The sequence below is a fragment of the Gymnoscopelus braueri genome (genome assembly GCF_963280865.1).
Source record: "Gymnoscopelus braueri genome assembly, chromosome: 1".
Taxonomy (NCBI): domain Eukaryota; kingdom Metazoa; phylum Chordata; class Actinopteri; order Myctophiformes; family Myctophidae; genus Gymnoscopelus; species Gymnoscopelus braueri.
The window spans coordinates 16,896,696-16,924,172 of NC_137603.1; the positions used below are offsets into that span (position 1 = coordinate 16,896,696).

The following is a 27,477-nucleotide window of genomic DNA, read 5'->3' on the forward strand; positions in this document are numbered from 1 at the left end:
AAGATTTATGTAAACAACATTTTAATGATATTAATTATCAGTCCAGATAGTTTAAGTATGATAACAGTTAATGTATGAGAAATAGCCTCTAACAATGTTGCTAGTGCTGTACAGTCTGAAAGAGACAACCTTAAATAGCCATAGAAAGACAAGGGAACACGCTGAAAAAGGTACTTCATTCAACCAATTTTTTTTTTTCACATTAGTTACAAGATCTTTACTATTACTGTATTTACATAGTGCAAAGAACACACTTGCTGTACTTGAACACACGTTGATGGAATAGCCAGAAAGAAAAAGCCTAAACACAGCGTACCTCTCTGATCATACAAATAGTTTAAAACCATAAAGGTGTGCCCCAGGGCAGTGTAATACCGACATGGACGTACTGATAAGAGCGTGGCTCTGCTGTGGAGTGCTGGGTGGACATACGTTGGATGTAATTCAGAGGTTAAAGGACGACTTCACCCATTTTCAAGCTATCTTCATATAATTGGTCCTCACTAATGATGATGATAAAAATGGTACAATTTCTTTCTACTCACTCTGTGTCTCATAGGAGGGCGGTCTACAGTTCGGAAACCCGCCTACCAGTGACATCATTGTTAGGCAGTTCTCTCTTCTTTTTTTTCACATTTACATATTTTATTTGTATTTTTTATTAACGAGAGAACAATGGCTTCCATTATAAACTTTCCAGGAATACAAAGCCTGGAGTTTCTATTAGCTTGGATTCCCCATCGATGAGGTCACTGGTAGGCAGGTTTCTGAACTGTCCGCAGCCCTCCTCTGAGACACGATACCAATGGTACCATATTATCATGAGCATTGGTGAGGACCAATTATATGAAGATAGGTTGAAAATGGGTGAAGTTGTTCTTTAACTGCCGTCAACTGGCCTGTGTGTGCATGTACACATGCACAATACCCTCTGGTCAATTAAAATCGATGGTCAACTGCAGTTAAAGGATTATTCAAGTTTTAAGATGCCCATCTTTACTCACCACAAACTTGCAGTCCTCAATGTCCATCCAAAAGGTAGGTTACTTCCATCACTTTACAATTGGTTGGGAGGGACTGGCGTTAATATTAGCTAAAGCATTTTGGAGGAAGCAACTTACAGGCAGTGTTGCCAGATTCTGTGAGAGAAACAAGCAACCAGGTCTAGGAAAACCAGCCCAAAAGAAGCAACTATGGGCCACATGAGCACTTTAACATATACATCGGCTATTTGAAAATAGCAGATCTACAAGCTCACAACGCGTCGCGATGCGACGCGTTGTGAGCTTGTAGATCGGCTATTTTCAAATAAAATCTTGCGGGGAAATTATAATAAGCAGATCTGGCAACACTGCTTACAGGTGATAAATCAGACAAGCTTAGGAAAAAAAAACATGATTTTTTTGCTTTTGCTTTGCTGAATGACAGATTGTGTAAAAGGTACAGACCAATAGAATGGACCAGGACAGGAACATTATACGGGACACAGAAAGCAGCTAGCAACTCAAGACCATTCCACTCAGAAAACAAAAAAAGATAAAAATCACCCCCAAATAGTTTCACACTAGGCAAGATCAACATGACACGATTATTACAGAGTATTAGAACCATCTAGACATGTTATATACACATGAAGTGTGTGTTTCACTTCTTATTAGTAAGTCATCATGTCGTTGTTTCCTATGTTATTTCAGTTGAATAGAGAAAAAAGGATGCAAATGATAATAAAAATAAAAATAAAACATTCTGTGCAGACTGACGAGTGTGAGTGGTTTTTCGGTAGAATGACAGAACCCCTGACACTGTCATATTCTACAAGTAGAAAACAATAAAGCAGTGAGTCAATAGTCATAACATAATGCATGCCTCCTTTTATGTGCTGGAACAGTGGGGCAAAATGCATCATGTAAGGAGATAAAGCTAATAAGCACAGCAAAGGGGCAATGCCAACTATGAGCCTGCAATAGGTAGTACACAGCTTCACACACACACACACACACACACACACACACACACACACACACACGTGTACACACATACATACACACACAGCTGTGAGCTTCTCTTGGCTCAACACAAACACGTAAAATGGAGCCGAGGCCATCCCAACCTTCATTCGCTTCAACAGCAAACCATTGGAGTAACAATAGATAGACCTTTGTCGATCCCACAAGGGGAAATTCAGTTGTCATCATAGAGAGAGTGCAGATTTTTGTGTTAGAGCACTGGCTCTGCAACACTCCCTTCCCCTATCCGCCCCCTCTGCATCCATAAGCAGTTTCAGAGGAGGAGATCAAACCTTTTTCCTCTTCTTTCAAGTGTAAACAGGTTGTGGGCTGAAGACGTCAACGCGGCACCCCTTCACCACCAAAAACAAAACAAAAAATAGACAGGTGTTTTTTAAGTTTGACGAAATGACCGTCTTGTGTTTCCAGAAAAGAGGTGGTTGTCGGTCTTCAGTCCACGTGAGCTGTATAAGGCTTGTCTACCACTCCTGTGTCTGTATGGGTGAGCCTGTGACCATGTTGTTGGTCTGTGGGCATGTATGTGTACGACTGTACTGATTGGTTGGTTGGTTGGTTGGTTGGTTAGCTGGTTGGATACCTGAGATTATGTCTGGTGTCAGGGGGCTAAAAACGAAAAAAAGGAGAGTTGCTGGTTTTATGAGAGAAGGATATGTGAGAGAGACGGAATGAGTATGAGACAAAAAAAAAGAGAGGGATAGAGCGGGGACAAAACAAAAAGGAATAAAATGAGGCATCATCAACCGTTGTTCTTCTTAACCTCCGTCTGCTCCTTGCCGTCCGTTCTCGTCGTCTCTGGGAGGTCGGCTGAATCCAGCTCCTCCTCCTCCTCGCTCTGCCTTCCCCCCACCTCCACCTCCTCCTCCTCCTCCTCGTCGTCCTCGTCGTCCTCGTCGTCCGTACTGTCTCGGCTTTTCCCCAGCTGCAGGTTCTCCAGGGTCTTGGAAACCCAGGACTCTATGCGGCTGCTGAGGGCCGGCACCTCCACGGATATGGGCTCGGGCGCGTAGTCCTCCTCCTCCTCCTCCTCCTCTTCCGCCTCCTCCAGCATGCCGGGCACCAGGGTGGAGGTGGTGGAGGTGATGGAGGAGTTCAGCTGGTCCCTGCAGCTCCCGTCCAGGGAGCCCGTCTCCGTGCTCTGCTGAGAGGCCAGCTCCAGGCGGTCGTCAGCACGGCCCTCCTCTCTGTTGTCCCCGGGGCCCTGGGTCGGCGCCGCCGCTCTGGACTGGGGAGCGGCGGTGCCAGGACCGCTGACGCTAACGCTGCTAGTGTTAGCGGGCGTGGCGTTGGACGGGCCAGCGGCGTCTCTCTGCGGGGCCGAGGAGGTGGGAGCAGGCCGGCTTGGCTCAGCCTCGGCTGGCTCCAGGCTGTCTGTAGGCTCCACCATGTTCCTCCAGTTGGTCTCTGCAAAAGATGACGCATTGTTTTCAATGCACCGTCCCCCGAAACAACCACTTACGCCGTATTTTATCCATTCAATGGTTTTCAAGAACAGCAAAAATAAGCACATCTACAAGCTCACAATGGGTCGCTCGCAGTGTGGGCTTGTAAATCTGCTAATTGTTTTGAACATTTCTGAAAATCTTTTGAAAATGTTCACCTATAATGACACGCCAGTTTAATTATAGAGCACATTTCAAAACAACCAAGTACTGTACAATATCAATCAATACAAGCATTGTAAAAAGGCTACGGCTATAAGGCTATAGGACAACCAAATACGTAGCACCTCAAGTAGACTACAAATGCAAGGGCTTTAGTGTCAGTGGTAGGAGCAGACCTAATAGAGATACGTAGTTTGTTCCACAGCCTCGGGGCAGCAACAGAAATGCCACAATGCCTGGAGAATTGATTGAGGTCATGTGATCAGTGACATACCCAAGGTGTACTTTTGGCTCCGCCCCCTCAGCCAAAAGTACACCTTGCGTATGTCACTGATCACAAGTTCTAGGCAACATAGAAGGTGGGGGGACTTTTTTCTTATTTCCACACAACAGCTCTAAGGTATATTAAAGACATAATTCAATGTCGAAAATGAGTGGTATTCCCTTTAAGCTTTAACCGAAACCGTGGAGGTCAAATGTTCAAAGAACATTTGGCTGGAGGATGTGAGTGACATACAAGGTGGAATGGGTGGCAAAAGATTGAATGAGTGATGTCTTACCGTACTCCTTCTCATTGACCTCAGAGATGGGCTCAGAGATAACAGAGCAGAAGGAGATTGCGGAGGCGGCGGAGGGGTTGCGGGAGTGGCCCATGTGGTGTGTAACTTTCTTGACGTTCTTCAGGGCCTCCTCAGCCTGCTCCTGCTCCAGCGCAGACACCATGTCCTTGTAGGCCTTCCGGGCCTCTTCCGTCAGAGACACCAGCCGGTTAAACAGTCCCTGAAGGACAGTTTGTGGCATTGAGAATGGTTGGGGAGAGGAGTGAAAGACATGGGAGGAAAAAAAGATCTAAAAAAAAAAGGTCACATTTATTTGTACAGCCTTTAATCACGGTCACTGGCTCAAAGGGCGTTATGGACCCACATTTAACTAAGGAAACAAAACAACACACGCTGTCCTTAGACACTCAATTAGGTGAGGAAAATAGGGCCCTATTTTCACCAGTTTTTTAAACTATTTTTAAAAACATTTTCAAATAGTTCAAATAGCCAATCTACAAGCTGTAGATCGGCTAGTTAAACGGGATAATGGATAATGGGTAAGGCACCGGCGAAAATAGGGCCCTAACTCTAAACTCTTTATGGGAAAAGAAAAAGGAAGAAACCTCAGGATAGATGACATAAGAGGACAAAATAGGTGCAGAAGGGTCACATTCGTACTTTGTCCTGTGGGCATAACAGCTAAATTAAATAAATGAATACTACTGCTGATAATAATACCGTAATAACAAGAATGATAATGGAGTAAAGTTTAGATAAAATGTTTGATTAAAAAAAAGTAATAGTTCTATTGACTAACCTCAGCTCCAGAGAAGTTGAAGATGCCCACCACACTGACGGGCACTAGTTTGTTGACACAGCGGCCCAGAGCCTTTCTGCCCAGGGCAAAGACAAACGGTATCTCCTGGTCCCTGGCCATGGCAATGACGTTGTATAGTGCTTCATCCAGACCGCCTACAATACACAACAATTAGCACCTTCGCAAGTACAACATTCGAAAGGATAAAATGTAAAATGAATGGCAACTCACTTGAAGAATAAAGTAAGCGCGTTGATTATATATTGAGTTTTAAGAAGGATTGGGGTCTCTGTTCAACATGTAGATTTTTTTTCTTTTTTCTCCAATACTACTCTACTGCCCTCTGGTGGTTGTGTCCAACACCACATGTAGTGTTAAAGACAACTTGTGCTCCTATAATGGCTTTGGTGCTGAAGGGGTCCTATTGTCCTCCTTACCTTTGGCCTGGATCTTCTCACAGTTGGGGGAGATGATGACACACTTGATCTTTTGCAACTTCATGTGTTTGGTGACTTCTCGGAGGCCCATGACCAGGCGGCGTTTAGACTTGGCCTTGGTGGGGTCCTTTTGGTAGACTCTCTCTTGGAAGCGCACCAGCTCCTGGAGAAGCATCGTCACACTCTCATCAATCTCCTTGTTCAGCACCTGGTTACAGTACCTGGGGGGCAGGTAAATACAGATGTATACATTTAACAGATGTATGCAGAGCAACAGACATTAACCAGACATCAACTTAGCATAGCACAATATACTCAATACAATTATTCAAAGTAACTGTATGATAAATCAGAGTTGCTTCAGCTGTTTTTATAGAAAATGTGCTCTAAAGCTCCACCCCACCAAGCCTCCCAGTTGTCATGATACTTAATTCTTCCTTGGATACAGCGAGATTCCCTTTTTGTCTGTGGCTTGTTGCACTGCAAACAGAGGCATTAAGTGTCTATTGGAACAGCAAAGTAGTGAGGTTACTCGAATACTTGGCCCACCTGTCATTTATGAGATACCAAAGAGTTTTTTTTCACATATATCACCATGTGTCCTGTTCAAATGATGCATCATTATACACATTGCAACAGATTAAATCAGTGTGCGCAAAAACAAACTTCCATTTGTCGAGCAAGATTCAGCCCATTATATTTTAAGGATTCAACTGATGCATACTCAGGTGATTATACAAAGTTAATAAGGTTAAATTCCAACATAGCGTGTAGGCAGGCATACAAAATATGTGCACACATTTGCTGCTACCCGAGTCTTTTTTCTGGTTCAGGAAAAACATTCAAATATTGTCGTTTATTATAACAGCAGACACTTAGGATAGCATTTGCACGCCCAGAATGGCATGGTTTGAAGAAGTATCAATCAGAGGGCTACGTAGTATGGTCTGAGGAGGGGAGAGCCCTGGTGGTCAGATCCGAGGGGAAGGGTTTGACTCCGGAGGTCTTTAAATGCAGTATGTGTTAGAGCAGGGTGGGCTGAGACAATGGGCTACAGCAGAGGCTGCCCAGGGACAAAGGCCCGTTTGTGAGCGTTGGCATACATTGTTGCTGAGAAGGGGCAATGTGCTGGGCATCTGTGCCATACTCTCTACAATTCTTTATTGTATATTCCAGACCTTCAACTCTCTGTCTATGCTTGGCAAAGCCCAGACTGTGATTTTTGGGTGGAACAAATATTTCTGTTGCTAGTCGTTTTGTGTAGTTGACACCACAGCGCGTACTTTTGACATTCCAAAGTCCAAGGGAATGAAACGCCCATTCCGTTTCAAAATCACACAATTCTGTATTTAAGTACATACTGTGTGTGTGTGTGTATGTGTATGTGTGTGTGTTCTTACTCTCTAAAGCGACGACTGTGGATCTTGGTAATGGCGTTAGAGGCCATGGGACTGCCAATGCCAGAGCTGGCAGGAGAGCCCTGTGATACTGGAGTGATGCTGTAGGGAGAGTTCTGACTGGCAGGAGACAGCGATGCATCACTGGGCATGCTCAGACCATTCTCTGCAGAAAACCCAGGCATTCGACATTAGATACACTGTCATCACACACAGCATCGTGGAAAACATACATGGCTGCAATTTAGTCAAGTCAAGTCATCCTGATTTATATAGCACATTTAAAAACAGCCGATGAGCCAAAGTGCTTTCCAATCACCCTCTTGGGAGGCAGGTTCTTGCGTGAGGTCATCTGTGAAGTGTTGCTCCTCATCTGCATGCTCCTCCTGGCCTGAGGAGCCTTGATCGACATTCGTCTTCCCCTTCTTCCCTTCACGTTCCTTCAAGATAATCTACGGACACAGAATGCCCAGCAAGGGTGTGAGGGGAAAGGTTACAGAAACATGATGGCGTTATTTGTCTTCTGGTTGAACGTTGTCTCTCTGTGCCCTTCCCAAATCAGTGAACCTATAAAACTCTAGTTACCTTCTTGAGGGCAGTGGGCCGTTTGACTTTGGGAATCTCCCTCTCCTTCCCTCTCTTGATGCGGGGTGTGGTGGAGTCCAGGGCGTTGTGAGGAGTCGAGTAGGGCTGCTTCGGTGGCACGTTGGTTGAACCGGAACCATGGAACAGCGCCGTCGTACCCACTGGAGAGAGAGCACAGTGTGTGTTTGTGTGGATATCTACCGTATCCTGTGTTTATATGCAACCACCTGGATTTGAATTCAGGACAGGTCTCCCATATGGGAAACCCAACATCGACTGCTCACCCAAAGGCAGTGGTGTAAAGTAACTAAGTACTTTTACTTAAGTACAATTTTGAGGTATTTGTACTTTACTTGAGTATTTCCAATTTCCCACACTTTTACTTCTACTCCACTACATCTCAGAGGCAAATATTGTACTTTTACTCCACTACAATTATTTGAAAACTTTAGTTACTAGTTACTTTGCAGATTATTAATATTATTAATATAATTATTACATTCTAAAACATACATTATCCACTTTAGCCCTATTTTATACATCTACAAGCTCACAACGCAACGCATCGCATCGCAACGCGTTGTGAGCTTGTAGATCTGCTATTTTCAAACATTTTAGTACTTTTACTTTTGGTACTTTAAGTACATTTCGATACCAATATACTTTTGTACTTTTACTCCAGTAAATTTTGAATTCCGGACTGTTACTTGTAACGGAGTACTCCTACATTGCAGTATTGATACTTTTACTTAGAGTAAAACATTTGAGTACTTTTTCCACCACTGCATACACAATACACATACCTGCAAAACTCAATGGCTTGGTGTTGGTGAGCTGTCTGGCCTTCATAGCCTGCTGATGTTTCTCCAGAGCTGCCAGCATGTCCCCCAGATCCAGCTGGACTGGAGTTTTACTCTTCTTCCCTGCTGCTTTGGTGATAGCCTCCTACCAGGTATGGGCGTGTTTGTTTGGTCGGGGGAGCGGAGCAGAAAAAAAAGAAAGCCGGGTCACATCACTGGTCCAGTCAAATTTAAGTCAAATCAACACCGTTCCACTCTTAATTAAGTGCATGCTGGCAGTGTCGATTTTGTAGACTAAAACTATGACATAAAATGTTCGTCGACTAACCTTTTTTCACTGACTAAAACTAAATAAAAACTAAATCTAAGCTGAGCTATGATGACTGAAACTGAGACTAAATATATTGACAATTTCGTCAACTAATAAAAACTAGACTAAAAAGGGAGGGACTAGTGGAGAAGAGATCCAGTAGAACTAAGACAAGCATGTTTGGTTGCGCTCAGCTGAAAATAGCAGATCTACAAGTAAAATCAGGCATCAAGGCACCGCCGAAATGCATTATAGTCGACTAAATCAACTGTAGATTTAGTCGACTATAATCTTAGGATGTTTAGTCGACTAAAACTAGACAAAATCGGAAACATTTCAGATGACTAAAAAATGGCTAAAACTAAATGGAATGTGTTGTCAAAATCAACACTGCATGCTGGTACCTGTAGTTTCTTCTGCTCCATGCTGATCTCAGAGTACTCCTGTGCAGTGGCCAGGGCAGCAGCGAGCGCCTTCTTCCTCTGGCTCTTGGCCCTCTTGGGTACAGAGGTGGTGATGGGGATTGGAGTCTGAACGATGTTGATAGGAGAGTTTTCTGGCAGGTTATCCAGCTATGTGGACAAAAGAAAACGCCATTCGGTTAAGATGCATAGTAAGTAAAATGCCCCTCTGAAGGACCCTCAAAGAGAGCGAGTGTTTTAAGTTGTGTCATTTCTCATACCAGGTTCTTAATAGTGAGTTTGGGCTGTGTCTGCGTTTGGGCTGGGGTGGATTCTGGTTTGGTGTTGCGCTGGACCACCCCTCCTGTGGCAAGCTCGGGGAACTCGTCCTCATCCTGACAGACACAGAAGACCATGCATTAAAGAATACACTCTACCTAAAATGTGCTTGAATTAACTATATAAATCAATAGTGTAGTCTGAACGTACCAAATTAACAATAGCAATAAGAGTTTGTTCATGTAAACTTCTATTACCTCAAAGTAGAGGGGTTCTGGGGTGAGGTCTGTCCCAGAGACCACTCCCGTCTGTAGCCTCCTCTCTCCTGGGGTAGGGTTCATGTTCAGGTTAGGGTGCACACGCCCTGGGTAGCCACTGTGGAAATCCTACGTGGGTAAGAGGAAGGAAAGATGAGGTTGGCTTATCAAAACGTTTTTTTGTATTTTTTTGGCAAAGCCTCAAAAACAAAAGGCTTAATTAATCTACACAATAAAGTCCCTTTTATGAAACAGGAAAAGGCAGGCGAGGCTGTGAATATTATGTGCCTCTTTACTCAGCTATGTGTACACTAAATCACAATGTTTAAATGGGATGGGCCGCACCTGTGAGAAGTTCCTCTGGTCAGGATGCTTCCTCTGGTCTGCTCGTTGGAAGGGGCTGTTCCTCTCCCCCCAGGGCTTCTGGGTAGCCTGAGAGGCGACGTTTACCCAACTCACTGCTACAAAAAATGCAAGCAACGTTATTATACGCTCTACCATTACAGTATACGTTTAGGGGCTGTCACTTTTTTCCAAAAGTCAACTTCAAACTAAAATGGATCCCCTACCCCTGTGACCACATACTGTAGTTGCAAACAGGCAAGCCCAATGGGTCTAGGCAGCAGTATCAGCAACTGAATTAACACTATATAGACTGTTAGCTAGAAACACTATCTTTTTCAATTAGGATTAAAGTTAATTTAAAGTTTGGGATTAAAAGTTTAAAAAGTAAAAGTTTGGGGTTAACTTTCCCCACAATAACAGAAAACAGAAAAGACACTAGCATTGAGCCCTGAGGCACTCCAGTTACCCATATGGGGTTTAAGTGGTTAAGTGTTTCTCTTTTTATTTACAATTATTGCCCGCTGATCAGAAAACCTGCTTGGAACGCACGTTTCTGGTACATACAGTTACTTGTGGCACTCTGTTTCAAACAGCCTGCTGTGCGCCAATTTATAATTATATACACCTTTGTTATGGTTGAATTTTTAATGAAAAGCAACAGTCCGAGTAATGTCTCTTCTCCTAATATCATATCATAGGTAACGAACAGAGTACTGAAAGCACATGTGTGTTGGAGAGGACAAGAGGAGAGAATGGAAAACATTTACAAGATAAGTAAAGAAGGGTTGGGTCAGTGCAACTTTGTTAACTGGGAATGATGTCATGGAAGAAAGGGGACATGAGAGATGATGGGTGCATAGACTCCACTAGGCCTGACCTCGACTAAGTCGACTAGTCGACTGGTTAGTCGCGGGGGGTCCGAGTCGATTGCGTGTCTCTTAGTCGAATCTAGTCGGGATTTTTATTTTTTTAAGGGCCAAAAATGTTTTTAATTGTTTTTTGGCCAAGTCTACACCTGCAACCACACGTAACTTCCACTTTATTCTTCTTATTCCTCGTCTTTGTATTGGTATTGTTTGTGTTGGAGCGCCTCAGTGCGGCTGCAGAGTTCATGTGCAACCTCTTCCAGAGAGATATAGAGACACTAGAAACTCTGCTGGAGACACAAAACAAACTGTGTAGACTTGGCCCTTTGAAATAAAATGTATTTTGGCCCTAAAAAAAATATATATATATATATTTTGTTTTTTAAATATTAGTCGACTGCCAGTCGACTATTGGCAATTAGTCGCCAATTAGATTCGACTAAACAAATCCTTAGTCGGGGACAGGCCTAGACTCCACACAGATCAAAGCAGACGATACATGTGAGCCAGATTTGTAGAAAAGTAGCACTTTTATCCCTTCTTTACATGAAGCTTACCAGTCATTACGCCTGCTTCTACTCCCTGCACAGAAACAAATGGAGAAAGAGAGACAGAAAAAAATAATAAAAGTAGTAAATAGAAGATGGAGTATGCAACTGATGCTGATGATAATATATTGGGTGTTAATGTTTTTAAAGCATTGATTAATTTGAAAGCCAAAAGTAATCCTTAGACAAAATATTGATTTACAAACTTAATTCAAATATCCATGATTTTTTTTTACTCTAAATTATTCAGTTAAGTTTAGTAATGTTTTAAGGACTATATAGAAAACACTTAATCAAAGAATTAAGCCATTACCAGAAAAAAATGTTTTAGCTGTGAATAGACAATGACATGTATTGATGGCATTATGGTCATTTTCTAAAATTACTTTTTATAATAGGTAGTACAGAACAAATATATAGTCCCTTCCGTTGTGAATAGTGATCTATGTGACACTGTTCAATCTTAGCATCAGTCTCACTCTTTCTTAACCCATTAAGGCCTGAGTCCGATTCTTAAAATGTTTTCTAAATCCTAACAGTTAAAAAAAAAAAAAAAAAAAAGAATCACGATTTTTCTAAAATAGCAGATCTACAAGCTCGTACTTGTATATCTGCTATTTTTGAATAGCCAAAGAAATCTAAAGTGACACAGATGCGTTCCAGGTCTTAGTGGGTTAAAGACCAAACTAGGAACAAATCCATACATTTGATCCTATGGCCAGGGATGAGCTGTAGGGGGTGCTATGGGGGGTCGGCGACCCCTTAGTTCTGGCGCGGGCTGGGGGGCTGGGAGCTCCACATGCACGCGCGAGCACGCACCATCAGCTGCGGTCTTTAACATCTTAAACTAAGTTTAAACAATAGCCTCTCACGGTTCGTGCCGTCAGCGGCGAGCCGTTCTCAATAGCGTCTACCTGGCTGCTTTGCATAACATTAGGCTACTCGAGAAAAGCCATGGACTTGAATTGAATGTGTACATTCCTCTCACAATGAGAGACAACAGTCTCTGCACTGCAGAGTGTGAAGGAGATCGCTTAGAAGAGGACCCAGTTCTCTGAGACAAGACAAGTTGTCTGATTATTTTAAGTGTGGGTGAGTCTATGTAAAGGGCTTTTATATAAAACTAAAAGGAAAATAAAATAATTAATTAATTGAAACAAAAATAGAAACAACAAATTAACAATGCAACTAAATAATAAGATATAATTACATTAAAAATCACATGTTGAATACAGTATTTCAACTAGCACTGAGCTGATTGGCTATGTGCACATGCGTGCACGTGCGCGTGCACGTGACGTCAGAAATATAGCCCCCCTAGTTCAAAAATCCACAGCTCATCACTGCCTATGGCCCTGTGTTCACACTAGCGGCGACAAAAGCTACAAAATGAGCAAGTGTGGCCAGCTACACTGTTGCTGAGTCGCTGTTGAAGTCTTGCTCCAGCCACACTGCGTAACTAGCTACCAGCAAGAATGAGATTTTCATGAAACAGGTCAGGAATTGTGGGGAGGTAGAAGGTGAGTGGAAATGGTGAAACAAAAACATATGATTGACGCTTCACTGCGTCACTGGAGCACTGAAAAAAGTTTAATGCCAGCTCAATTTTTTTGGTAGCGTGTCACGCCTGTCATGCAGCGACTAGTGTCGGGCGTCAGCTGTAGCACTAGCTTCATGTCACTGGCTGTCAAAATTACTTAGTAACTTAGTATTTACTTAGTAGCCTGTTGCTTTGTCGCCGCTAGTGTGAACGCAGCATGAGGACTGCAGTATAGGTCAGATATTTGAAGTGTGCTGGGGTACCGTGGAGGCTGAGGTGGGTTCTCCTGTACGCTGTGCAGCCCCAGTACCCTGGTTGTGTTTGGGGCTGCAGTAGCCGCTATCGCTGTCTATGTCTGCCTCGCTGGCTCCCTGCTCACTGTAGCTTTCTGCTGGGTGGGACGCTCTTCTCCTTTTTGTCCGGTTCTTCCACAGCAGTGGGCTGGCCTGTTCGGTACTGCCCCGCCCAGACACTTCACCGGGGAAATCTGAGCACAGGAGAGATGGCCTTTAGACCTCATTTACATCTGGTGCCGACCATAAATCATGTGGTGGCCATTTTGCCCTCAACTAACAATCGCCTCAAGTTTGTGGCACACCACAAGGTGTCATGAAAGTCAGTGTTACCATCTTAATCTTGTCCTCAACTAGTGCGATAAAACAAGTCATTACAATCCAAGATCAGTTAAACCAACTCCTTGATTGCAAGAGATGAGTGAACATAATACAGGAAAGGATGGCAGAGTGTCATCACAGGGCTGTCACCAAGTTTTGAGGTCCAAGACTATATGGCTTCAGTACACTGGAGTCCAAATGATTTTGGCATGTTTGATAGCCAAGCAAGTTATCTAAGGCCCTGTCCACACTAGCATGGATATTTAGCAAAATCCATATTTTCCGTTTAGGCCTCTCATACACTTAAAAGTTTCTCCCTAGTAAGCCAACATGCTCATTGTCCTGAACAAAAACTGATGAGCGTTGGCTAATGGATTGTTTTATTTTTATTTTGGGAAGTATTATTAACATTTAGGTTTCCTTCTGAGAAGTTCAAGAACTATAGTTATTTGTTATGGTATCTGAACATCTTAAAAGTACATTTTATTTGTAATATTGAAGCAGCAATTAGCACTACCAGACATTTCTTGTCTCCTAATCAAAATAATAAAATAACTGTTCATTCTTTCCATCCTCCTATAATTTGACAAACCTCTGTAGTGGTGCGTGGTGTAGTGGTGCGTGTTGTAGTGGTGAGGCCAAAATTGGTTCTGCCCGTTTCTCCTCTGCTCCTGGCTGGAGCAATTGATCTGGAGCAATTGATCTGAATTTGCACACAGCCATTGACCATTACCATGTGCACCTAACAGCGAAGATTACACGAAATCTCAGCTGTTTATTAGCGCTTTTGTGTTCGCTGGCTCCCGGGTTGCCAGATCATGTGCGCACATCCCCCCACGGGTATGGTCTAGTAGTGTGATTAATTCCCCCAAACAAACATTATGGTGAGGAGTATCGAACAGTGTATTGATAAGCAGTATCGGCATTGTAAAAAAAACACTAACGATGCCCATCCCTAGGCGTAGGTGAGCAGGTGCTGTGCTTATTATCTGGTGAAATGTTCACAATGCTGGCAGCACCAAAACAAGTCCATTTGTCGTTAGCATGAGACCTCAGAGCGAGGTGACGTCACACATCACATCGTCTGCACGTGAAGCCTCGTCCAACTAGAAAGCCTGCATTCCTGTTCTTTCACATGTCAGACAACCTCAGCCACTTAAACCTGTTGTCGACAGACCTTTATTGCCGGGCATTGCCTCGCACTAAAAATCCCCTTTATTTTTCTCGTTAACAAGACAGATTTCCCTCCCCGCAGGCCAACCAGTCACTTCGAGTAGTTCTGGAACATTTTTAAAGTTTCCCTTCAATGACAACTTGACAAGATGGTAAAAAAAAAACAATCAATGATCGTAAGCTCGTCTCTGAACAATTAGTTGGAACATAATCTGTGCTTTTTCCATTTCTACTGCTGAGACGTTGTTGACATCTGCAGCATTTTGTTCCATTATTGAACAGTGTTGTTATTAACACCACATCAGTGATAAGAAGAGAGACTCAAAACCCAATTGGGCAGCAGTGTGTGTCTAGAGATTAAGTACGGTACATTGCTGTGGTGACTAACAGCGCTGGTATCTGCCTTCCTAACATCATTAAGGCTTTCTGTAATCAAATAAAGAGGCGTTTTATTAACACAGCTACACCGTTTAATAGGCATGGGAACAACTCTCTGAACTGGGTGTGTCTGTGACGTAGCAGTAATAATTTACCAGTCTGCTGCGCAGCATCCACCAGCAGAACCGTCTTGGTTCTGCCATCGGGTCCTGAGGCGCACACTTCCTTCTGGACAGCTACACTCCTGGTAGGAGTGTAGGGCCGACGGCCCCTTAGGGGCTGACACACCCCAAGCTGCTGCTGCTGCTGCTGCTGCTGTTGCTGCTGTTGTTGCTGCTGCTTCGTGTGATGGAAGAAAGAAAGGAGATGAGGCATGTTCACAAGTGGCTGGATGGAAGATGGAAGAAGTTACTGTAGTAGATCATTTTAACACATTGAGGGCCATAAACGGTCCGGACCGTTTTTGAGAATCCATGTGTCATGTGCCATAAACGGTCCGGACCGTTTTTGGCCCATTTTTTAAAAACATATTTTTCCCACGTGGGGCGCTCTAACGAAACTTTGGGATCATCCAAGGAGCCTCTGAGAAGGAGAGGCCGGATGTCGATCCATGTCAAAAATGCTTCCGCTCGGCCGCTCCAATGTTAACTCCTTGACTAAAAGCTTAATATCTCCATTTCTTTTTAACGTGGTGGAAGTGAGCCGTTTTCGATCGGCGATCACTCTGCAACGTACTGAACGTAACCTCTGGCACACAATGTGTTAAAAAATAGCCCTGCAAAAGCAATGTGATAATCAGCTGATCTGCCCTTACCTTGGACAGAAGAGGCGGTCGGATCATCCCTCGCCCCCTCTGACTTGCCAGTCCAAAGGTTTGTCCGAGAGGGGGCGGCCTGTCATTGACATCTGCAGATACAGGGTTAACCACCCCAGCCTGCACAGGCCCACCATAGGGGCCAGGGAAGGGCTGGTAGAAGCCCATCACAGGGGGGCATGGGGCAGGCATGATCTGGTAGTAGGCATAGTCATTGGAGACTGGAGGCTGGGGGGAGGACAAGATGGGGTAGGCCAGGTATGGACCACCAGGGTTGGGGTTGGTCTGCTGCCAGCGCATCTCCCCTCCATTATACATTGGATGCTGCCTGTGAGAGACGGAGAGGAATAACCGAGGTCTGTGTTCATTAATAAACTTGTTTAAAGGGAGATGTTTCGAGCCCATGCTCTTCTTCAGACACTCAGTCTGAAGAACAGCATGGGCTCGAAGTGTCACTCTCTGTTAACAATGTTATAAAGTTTGGCAAAGGGAGCTATAGTGTGCGGCTCCATTTTCATTCTTTGATCTTAGTTCACGTCCGGGCCAGCAAGAGGTCGGATGTGTGCTACAACTCTTTGATCAATTAAGATTCTCCAAACAAGCAGAGAAATCGAGGACACTTAAAACTAAGCGTCAACTCCAAAGATACGAATGTACAAAAAGAAAGGTGACGCCAAGGCCACGGTCAGTGACCCCCCATGGTGTGAATGTTGTTTGATTAAATGGTGGGGGTGGTGGTGGTGGGGGTAAGTGTACGCAACTATAGAGTGGCTCCTCGTTGATAAGGATCCAGACGACATTTTAAACAGCCAGCGTTCTATAGCGGGCATTTCCTGGTATTCAAACTGGAGAGGAAGGAAACAATGGAACGGATGTAGTGCAGGATGCAGCAGATCACTGCAGACAAAGAGAAAGCCACTGGAAGGCTCAGATTGTGGTTCCACTTGGATTGTGGAAGGGAATGTGTCCATTCAGAGCTGAGCAGTCCAGCGACAACAGAGGCACTCTGATGACTCTAATCAGTTACACTGTACTGGTACCCCCCCCAATGTCAGAGTATGTGATCATCCTGCAGCCTGATCAGGAGTAGCCTAATCAGCTGCAGGATGCATGTTACTCTTATGCATGGTAATTGACTATACAGTCAATTACTTAAGACTGGTGGAACTTATATGGGACAGATTCAGGGAAGCATATGACAATGGCCCAAGAGGGGCAGACTTTCCTCCGGTTTCTCTATTCCATCCCATTGTAATGTCTTTCCATCATGCTGCGTCTGTCTAGTGTCTACACAGGGCTTTTTTCTTACCCTGTAATCGGAATTTTATTTAAACTGCTGTACCGTCTTTGGCGACTGAACGTCCCTCGTGGGTCCATGTGTTCATGGGATGATGTGCTGCTAAACGACGACCCGCAGCCATAGGTATGACTGGCTCGTTGTCAAAGATCCATTCTGGTGGTCTGGCACGTTTAGCCTATTGGCTACCACTCACCATATACTTTACTGCTGACCATTTTCCATACTGTAGCATCCTGTGGTTTATTTGGTCTTTGAGGAAGCCAATGGTTCCATTCATTTCAGCATGGTATGTTTTGTGGGGATTTGAAACTCTCTTGAGAGGATCTTTACACTAAATACAACTGTGTGGACGATTTTAGTCAAAGTTATGCTGGGTTCACACTAGCGGTGAATAAAGATTCAAAAGGTCCAAGTGTTGACAGCTAGATTGCTGCGTAGTCGCTGTTGAAGTGTTGCTCAAGCCTCACTGCGTAAACGAAATGGGTAGGGTTAAATAGTACAGCAAGAAAACACATTTCTTCCATTTATGGAACTGAGCAGGAATTGTGGGGAGAGGGAAGGGGAGTGAAAATGGTGAAAGAAAAACATGTGATTGATTGACGTAAAGTTTCACCGCGTCATTGGTCCGCTGAAAAAAGTTGATGCCAGCTCAACTTTGTCGGGCGTCAGTTTGTAGCTTCATGTCGCTGGCTTCCATTGAAAATGACTATTACTTTTTCACCGATAGTGTGAACACAGCCATTATTGGGTTAGTGTTATAGTGCATTTTAAAGCGCGTAATGATTTGAAAAGTAATGATCCTTCTATTAGAACCTGTGGCAAGGGCCATAGAGTGCCACTCAGCGTTGTGCCGGGTCTCACAGTACATTACAGTACATTGTAATGTTATGTACTCTATTGCTTGATTTTTTGTGGGGACTGCGGATGTAAATTAGTATTATTGCTAAATCCGGTGTATTTACATTACATTGATGTGTATTGTTCATTAATATGCGGTGTCCTATACAAATAGACAAATAAAGTAAGTAAAAGTAAAGTTGAGTCTGTATACCCAGTTAATGAATGAACTGATGGTGAAATGAAATGTCATATACGGACAACTGATGAACATAATGTTAGGTCAGACTCTTGTTTTATCACATCAATAAATGTGATAACAAGTGGCCTGCTCAAGGCATTAAATGCCTGGCCCACATTTTTGTCCAAGTCCAGCCCTGCTGAAAGACACATGCAAAATAGAATGGCCTATTATGGATAATGTCACTGATTATTCATAATAAGGGCACATAATTAGTTGTAGCAGGCTATTCCTCATGTAATGACAGCATAAGACATTCTCAAATAACTTCTGCTTTTCTCAAATACAAGATCTATATAGTTTACACTCAAAGGTGATGGGGACAGATGGGAGGAAGGGGGTAACCGGAACAGTGGGCCTCTTGAGAACACAGGCCACCATGCTTTTAATATATACATTTTTTAATGTATTTATTTTATATTTTACATTTCATTTTAGTTTATAAATCAGTGGCCAAATACATATAATTTCAACATTTAAGGCCCCATATTTCTACAAATAATTCAAATTGCTACAAAATCTGTGACACCCAGTCATTTTGGGGATAAATAAAAGGTTGCGGGGGAAATTTTGGTCTGATAATGTTTTCTAATTTACTTTACAAATTCATGTGCTACGAAGCGTCGTGGGCTTGTGGATCGGCTATTATCGGTGAAGAAATTATGGTTCAGAGCCAACCCCGGTAAAGTTTACAGAGTATAGAGGGTTCAAGTGTTAACACATTGATTGCCAATATAGTAAACATTTTCTATCCCCTTGCCAGCGTATAATTACCTCAATCCGATGATATTTGAAACGCCGTGGAACCGACATTGTGTCCCAAGAACACAAACGTGGGTTAGCGGAGGGATCTGTGTATCCATAGGAACGACAACGTTCCAACCGCGATCCGCCATTTTGGGGCTTCGGCCCTCTGAAAACTAGTGGTTTTCAATGCAAAAAAAAAGAAACTGAGTTACAGCTGTTTTTCTGAAAATCCCCAAAACAGGAAGCGGATGGCTTCCTGGTTCTTTGGAACGACGTCACATCCACATTCTACTTCTCTGAGTGACGATCGATCATTCCAAAGCTGTGTTAGGTCACTCCTTGTGGAATTTTCCAAAAAGAATGAAAGAACGCATCAATGCGATCTTGGCCATCAAGTGATGCATTTGAAAGAACGCATCAATGCGATCCTGGCAATCAATGTGTTAAACTGGGCTCAGTGGATTGCCGCTCTTCCTTTCCCCCCCTGCTGTCCTACGGTGTGATGAGGACAGAGTGATAACAGTACCTGTTGGGCTGGTTCTCCTGGACGAAGGGGTAACAGGTAATCAGGTAACTGGGGATGGGAGTGGTCTCCACCCCACCTCCGCCTCCTCCTCCGCCTCCTCCACCACCTCCTCCTCCTCCTCCTCCTCCTCCTCCTCCACCTGCATCACCGGAGAGACTCATGCCGACAAGGGACAGTTCCAGACCTTTCTTCTGCGGGATGAATGGTTCAACTTCAGCTGACAGCTTCACATCCTACACAAAGAAAAATGAAGAAACTGCTAAGCAATGACTCTCCCATGTAGGCTAGTGAGAACTTAATGACGAGGTCATGTCCTGGAAAGAGAAATACGGCTATGCATAGGCACTAGGCCTGGGCTGATGTTCCATAATATTGAATACAGTGATATTAATGCCTAATAAGCACATCCGTTCATTTGTATTTTTGGGCGGTGTAGCCGCCCCTATAAGTGGGGTTGGGACACCTCATTAGTATTAGTTTCCTGCACTGTGATTGGCCCACTTTCCTGTACTGTGATTGGCTGACTCTATTGGCTGACTCTATTCAGCACTGTGATTGGCTAGCGAGACACATGATGACATTAATAACCTATAAATAGGATTATGCACTTCCAAAATTCCAATTAACACAATATGTAAAATTATCTTGATTATGTTTTAGTGCTGCTGTTCTACATACTGCCAACCAGGTGAAGAAATCACAGATTGAGGCTTTAACCTTTGCTTTTATGACATATCCGAGACCATTAGGGTTTTATGGAAAACGCCTCTAAACATTTTGCTAGTTTGACAACTTGCTCCAATCTTTGAAAATATTAACCGAAAATAGCCGATCTACAAGTGCTCTTAGATCGGCTATTTTTAGAAGACATGCTAGCTTCTATGGAAGCTACAGTAGCATAGAAGACATGCTAGCTTCTATGGAATCCAAAATACTCAATTCAGTCGTGGCGACTGAGAACTTTAATTCATGGATGACAGGTGCCACCCAACAAATCACCCTACCCACCCAGCTTCCCTCCACCAAACACGGCCAATTGGGTTCACATGCAGTAGATACTCGGCCAAGCTACTGTGTAGACGCTCCACAGTGGATTCAAAGTAAACTGCTACCCGAGCACCTTCACTCACACACCTTCTCCACACCTCCTTCCTTGGAAATGATTGATTAAGACCATGTTGAGAGAAGGTGGTTTTCAAAGTGTTGCCAGAGGCACAACAGTTCATATCAGCCTAGTCATGGAAAATCATCAACACACTGATAATGAACCATGACTAAGACGTCCTGTAACGTCAGGCGCTATTCAATGTTATGACATACAGGGCAATTTATGTAATCTGCCTGTCACTCAAAAATACAATGATACAATGTAAAAACAACAGAGCTTCCTCATTTGTCTGATGACAATCAGACCCGAGCATCCAATAGTGTGCAACCTTCAATGCTTTACAGCCACCAATGAAAAGTTAGCACATCGTCACATCACATCACATCGTCACATCACATCACATCGTCACATCACATCGTGACGTGTTGTGAGCTTGTAGATCTGTCTTTCATTCTTTGTACGACAAAGGATGAAATAGGGCCTGAGTCGTTAAAAAGACCCATCACCTGGTATGTCTGGTATATTTAGCCCAGGCCATTAAATATGACTCACCATATACTTACATCATTACAGCTGACCATTTTCCAAAGCATAAAAATGTTTGATTTTTCGAGGAAGCCATTGGTTGCCATTCATTTCAGTGCGGTAAGAAAATCAACTTGCAGAGACTTGAAACTAACTTGCTTGAGATACAGTAGGCAAATCAACCTTTATTTTTGACTAAGATACAATATTGTTAAGTTTTGCATTTAACCCATTCAAACCGGGGACGCATCTCTGTCATTTTAGATTTCTTTGGGCTATTCAAAAATCCCAGATATACAAGTTCATAGCACGGTACCGAGTGCCGTGCTAATGAACTTGTAGATCTGCTATTTTTGAAAAATCAAGAACATTTGTGCAAATCTTTGAATATATATATTTTTAAGGTGAAAATTTGTAAATTTATTTAGTTCCAGGGACCGCCAGAAGCAAAGATTTGAGTTCAAAATGTGTTAAAAATATATATATTCAAAGATTTAAAGATTTAAAGAAAAATAGCAGATCTACAAGCTCATAGCGCGGCACTCGGTGCCGCGCTATGAGCTTGTATATCTGCTATTTTTTAATAGCCATAGAAATCAAGAAATGACACGCGTGCTGCGTTCCCGGTCTTAATGGGTTAAACTGTGGATTGATTTGAATGGTCTAGCTGAAAATAATTGGACAAAAGATTGATTTATGATGATGTAATGACTATTACAATGACTATAAAGAATGTGAAATAAAAATAAAGCCATTAACAGGAAAATGGTCTATATTTATTATGTACGATAGATATAAGGCCAAATCTATGTATAGACAATGACATGTATCGACAGCGGTAAGGTCCTTTAAGGCTCCTAGACATTGGGGCAAAGAAGGAAGAACCAAGCTATTTGTCTGCAGTCAAATGTGTCTGTGACCAAGACAACTCTTTCAGGTGATAAATAGTAAGGCTAGGAGTAGACTCACAAAGCTCTTTTTCCCCAATAACTGTACAATTAATAAGAGGTACGTGACATTGCTTTGAATAAGCCCAAACTCCAGTGGGGTTTAATTTGGCCTTTTGCAGTGCTCAAACCTCATGCTTTTTAGCTGATGATAGCAGATAAAAAACTGAGTACCATGCTCATTGCACGTCCAAGCTTGAACAAATTGTATGTCACACAATCTTGCAAACAAGTAATAAAAATAGAAAATAGGCTAAGAGCTTGAACGAAAAGTAGTTATGACTGGTTACGCAGTGATAACCTGTCCTAGCCTGACACTCAGCCTGAATTTTCATTTAGTTTCACTCCATTATTCAGTCTGAAAGCCCTCTCAGTGCAGCAGTTTTCTGAGGTGGGGGCGTGGCCAAAGGGGGGACTCTTTGGCGATTGGTTCATACTGGATTATCCCGATCCCGATTGGGCCGGGTAGATTTTCACCCGAGAAAACTCCGCCTTTGACAGCATCACCAGACCCTGAATGCGAGGCTATTGATTCAGGGGCTGGAGCCAGGCTAGTGATAACCACCAGATATAAAGCCATCCGATATAATATATGCATGACATGCATGTCTTCCCTGTGCTCATTTGCAATAATCATAATAATAATCATAATTTTCTTCAAAAGGATGCTACGTCCTAATGATTAGAAATAGTATCCTACTATCCTTTGATGTATATTCTTAAAATGAATAATATGGACCAATGACACAGACAGCAAACTACACAAAATTACAGAGGAAACGATGAGAGTAGATGTGATGTGACCATATCTACAACATAGCATCTGGCACACATAGTGCTGTGAATCAATGTTTAAACCCAATAATGAAAGTTTCTATCTGGACAGAACTGTGTGACATATTTGCAAGCTACGTTTAGGAATGGTCTTAGACTAGTCTGTCTGGTTTTGTGGGTCTCTAGTACAACAGCAGTAGGTCAGCAGAGAAGGAGCAGACAGGCTACAGAGAGGCCAGAACTGGCTAGGCTTCAGTCTGGAAAAAGAAAGGAAAAGCGGTAAATCTCTGCACATCCAGCTACTTAAAGACAAGAGAATGTGTCTTGTAAAACTTGGCCTAATATGGGGAGTACATCGATATAAATACATTAAACCAGCTATTGTAAATTGTTTTAATACAATTCTTGAGTTTGTGTGTACATAAGAAATGTCACCCCCTTGCAATTCACTAAACCAAGTAGTTTAGTTTTACTGCCAGATCCTTCAGTTGTCTGGTGTGACCAGCCTTCTCAGTTAAGGGACTTTTGTTACCTGAATTTAGCCTCTCAGGCAGCACTTTACTCCCAGGCCATGTACTGCACCCAACAAGCTCAAACAATCAAAGGGTTACTGCACGTTTAGGTCAGAGATCTTAAAGGGGAAATCCACCCATTTTCAATATTTAACTATGTCATTAATATAGCATAAAGGAGTTGTGTGGAAATAAGAAAAAATTAAAAAAAAAATTAACATTGCAAAAAAATGTAACATTGCAAAAAAATTAACATTGCAAATTACACTGTGATGACTCATCATGGTGTAATTTGCAATGTTATTTTTTTTGCAATGTTACATTTTTTTGCAATGTTAATTTTTTTTTTAATTTTTTCTTATTTCCACACAACTCCTTTATGCTATATTAATGACATAGTTAAATATTGAAAATGGGTGGATTTCCCCTTTAAGCTAGTGACAGGCCATGGTTGTTTGTCTGTCAATAAATCAAGAAATTGGGTTTTGTGCCAGCCAGAGGAAATGCTGAGCCGATTTTGGATCATGTTGTGACAGAGGAAGGAGATTCATGAGAAATGGATTTGAAGCTGATTGAAAGCACAGAGGAGCTCATGGCCAAAAGAGCCGCTACTGTGCCAAACTTACTCACTTCTATTGTATTTCTCATTGCTTTAATTAATATATTTTCCACTGCAGGGCTGTGTCCTCCTGTGGGCATTTTACACACTTCTGCCAAAGCTATCACCGCTGATCACCATTTGCCATCATGGTACCATAACCATTGGTCTAGCTCTCATTCAGGGTCAGGCCAGGGTGGCAGCTTCGACTCAGAGGGCACATCCAACCCTCATCTGCTATTTAGAGGGGAGGATGAGGAAAAGTTGACAGGGTTCAGAGCACAAAGACGCTCCTTCCATTCTCTGAAACAGAGGTTGGGATGCATGAATCAAGCATCAGTACAGCCAGCAGTTGTCATACAGACGACCATTGTTTCCCTTTGCTACCGTCTGTGGGCGGTCTTCCTAACCTAAACGATCATGACCCATCCACACAGAGCTGTGGCAGACAGAGACAGTTCTGCCAGTTCAGCAGAATGGGCAAAATTGTGTGCAGTGGTTAAGAAAGATTTTAAATAAAAAGGGCAGTGGTTTGGTTCGAGACTATCCGAGTGGTCAGTTGGTTTTGGGCTCTAAGATTGAAGAGTTTGGCTGATAGGGCTTTGTTACAGGATTAGATCTGAGGGGATAAAGGAGGGAGCATAAGCTAATTACACAAGCCATAGTGGTGTAGTGTACTGAGGCCTTGCTCACATCAGCTAGAGCTTTCATTCCAAAGCACACTAATAAAAGTGTAATTACCGTAGCCAGTAACAGAGTCAATCAAGGCAACACTTGATTAAGGCTCTATTCACAGACAGCTTTTTAAGAGGTGAAGCTAGAAGCAAGCATATATTGTGTGTGTGTGTGTGTGTGTGTGTGTGTGTGTGTGTGTGTGTGTGTGTGTGTGTGTGTGTGTGTGTGTGTGTGTGTGTGTGTGTGTGTGTGTGTGTGTGTGTGTGTGTGTGTGTTGAGTTGTGCATGTGAATGGCGTTGATTGTGGAAAAGGCATTGAGGTCACACCCAGATGTGCAGCCACTGGTTATGGCAGAAGTAGGGATGGGTAGCCCGGGGGCTACTAATCTCACAAAGCTTTGTTTTCTCAAGCCTTTGACGTTCACACTCGCACTGCTTTCAAACATTAGATTGTTATCTGTTCTATGGGGACTTCTATGGATGGGCAGAAGAAAACAGACGATACAAACAAAGCAAAGATTGCATGTTAATGAATTCAGGGTACAATATCACAAGACCTTCCAACCAGAGAGCGCCATACGACCTAAATGGTTAGGAGGACACAGGATCGACTGCTTCCTGGAGACACAATCTTCTGAACTTGGGAAAGCAATTGTTAATATATGAGCCAATGGTGCACACTGTGCGACAATAAGCCACTCCAATACATTTATCATAAACCCACTGAAGGAAATAAGGCATTTATCATAAACCCACTGAAGGAAATAAGGCATTTATCATAAACCCATTGAAGGAAACAATGCAGTTATCCTAAGCCATTGAAGGGAACACAACAGAGGGCAGAGTGCTATGCGTCCTGCATAGTGAACGACATGTCAGTGGAATGCCATCAATGCAGGAGAACCAGAAACTCCTCTCTACAGGATGTCCACGAAACTAAAAGGCATATAAACACTGCGTTTTGCAAGGCTTGGCACCAGTGGTGTAAAGTAACTGAGCACATAATACTCAAGTACTACTTCTGAGGTCTTTTTTTCTTTACTTGAGTATTTTCAATACTTTGACTTTTACTCCGCTACATCTCAGAGGCAAATATTGTACTTTTACTCCACTACAACAGGCTAATTGAAAACTTTACTAGTTAGTAGATTTGGAATATTATTACAAAACGTACATTAACCCAACCCAATATGATACTGTACTTCGTCTATTAGAAAATAGCCGATCTACAAGCTCACACAACACTTTGTGAGCTTGTAGGCTACATATTGAACTTGTGAAATGGGACATTCATCATAATGAGTATTTTTACTTTTAATACTTAAGTATATTTTGATGCCAATACTTTTACTTGAGTAAAACATTCGAGTACTTTTTACCACCACTGCATATCAACAACAGGCCTGGCACCATTCTGTTCTCCATCAGTAACTTCAGAGAAACTCAGGTCATTCCGTCCCCACCAGCCCAGTTCCGCTGTCACGCGCCCTGTGCTTGTGTGAGTGACGGACGAGCAGCCGTCAGATGACAGCTGGGACGGACACACTGGAGCTAAACCCCCGGCTAGCCGGGAAAAAAAGCATCCATTTAATCAAATAAAAACCTTATAGGCCATGCCATACCATTTGGTGAGCTGTACTGTGCAGATCATAGAAAAAAAACCCACTGGTCACAGACCGTAGAAAAATAAGTGTTTATTTACACTAGAGGCAGGCTAGCTGTTTTTCTTTTAGGTTAGCTTTGCTACTAGCAGTGTTGGCTATGAGGTTAGCCAGCTAGCTGGTTTCAGTTATTATTGTCAGTGACAGTCACATAAACACGAGCCTAGTGTCACCACACTGCCACCATTAATTCACTGAACTGACAATACCTCACGTCACAGGTTAAAAGGGAGCAGCTGCTTTATAAAAACACTGTGTTTTGGGGCCTGTTGACACAACAGTACAGTACCCCCCCATTACACAAGCTAACGCTACCAACACTACAGCCACCCCTTAAAAAACAAGAAGAAACGCGTTACCTTGTTGTCACTTGCATCCATGACAGTCACTGATGCCACCGTAGAGCCTTCATTGACCACAGCGTGGACGACGTCAGGAGACGGTTTCCTCTTTTATTTTCTTCATTGTAAATGTGTAACAAACCCTTGGTGCCTCTTGTCTTTCACACTCCCTCCTCCCCACTGACTGCACTGTGTTGTTGCTGCTGCTGGATGGACGCTGCCTCTGCTCTCTGACATGAACGTAGCTGTGCAGCTCAGCTCAGCCGCTGTCAACGTAATCTCGCCAGCCTCTGGCGGCTACACGAGATTACGGCCCGCTACGTCACACATGGGAGTGAGTATAACCACCCTATGGTAACCACCTACTTTTTACTGTAACCACCACTAGTGGTGAACATAAAAAAAGGCATGAGTTCCCGAGGCTATTAGTGGTGTAAAGTAACTAAGTGCATTTACAATTTTGAGGTACTTTATTTTACAACTTTAGTTATTAGATACTTTATAGATTTTGATTATTGCAAAACATACATTAATCACTTCAGCTCTGTATACATATTGCTTTTGGCCATTTGAAAATAGCAGATCTGAATCTGTGTGGAGTTTGCATGTTCTCCCCGTGTCTCCTAGGGTAGTGCGGTTAGGTACCCTCACAAAAACATGCAGTAATCCTGGTCACTATACTGCCTCCCCCTGGCCAGCCGGGGCGCCTGATGGAGGGGAAGGGAACTGGTTGGAATAACGTGTTCCTTCCACGCGCTACGTCCAACCAGGGAAACTCTCCCCTGTCAGGTGATAAGAAGGTCAGTTGGCTCTCATGCATTGAATTGAGGCATGAGCTCGGCCCTGGCCTCCCTAGGTTGGCAGAGGGAATGTAGTGCCCAGGATTACATAGACAATTGGCACTGGGTGTAAAAAATGGGGTACAAAATTGTGGGATACATTTTTTAAAAGAAA

General features: G+C 43.1%; 1 protein-coding gene across 7 annotated transcripts; it reads right to left on the reverse strand.

The window, feature by feature from the left end:
- On the reverse strand, positions 1-26,773 carry secisbp2l (SECIS binding protein 2-like). Of its 7 annotated transcripts, none has more exons than XM_080438779.1 (19): positions 26,542-26,773; positions 19,383-19,615; positions 15,732-16,059; positions 15,073-15,250; positions 13,959-14,108; positions 13,016-13,239; positions 11,222-11,246; positions 9,799-9,914; positions 9,454-9,582; positions 9,199-9,312; positions 8,921-9,088; positions 8,210-8,351; positions 7,407-7,567; positions 7,141-7,273; positions 6,825-6,987; positions 5,425-5,645; positions 4,988-5,142; positions 4,189-4,477; positions 1-3,428 (listed from the first exon to the last, which is right to left on the reverse strand). In XM_080438779.1, the coding sequence occupies exons 1-19, from the start codon at positions 26,560-26,562 to the stop codon at positions 2,764-2,766; spliced, it is 3,615 nt and encodes a 1,204-aa protein (XP_080294905.1). In that variant the 5' UTR covers positions 26,563-26,773; the 3' UTR covers positions 1-2,763. The 7 variants fall into 7 exon arrangements, with proteins under 7 accessions (XP_080294905.1, XP_080294904.1, XP_080294906.1 ...); XM_080438778.1 differs by having other exon boundaries at positions 15,073-15,253; XM_080438780.1 differs by having other exon boundaries at positions 13,959-14,069; positions 15,073-15,256.
- Positions 26,774-27,477: the final 704 nt, after the last annotated feature.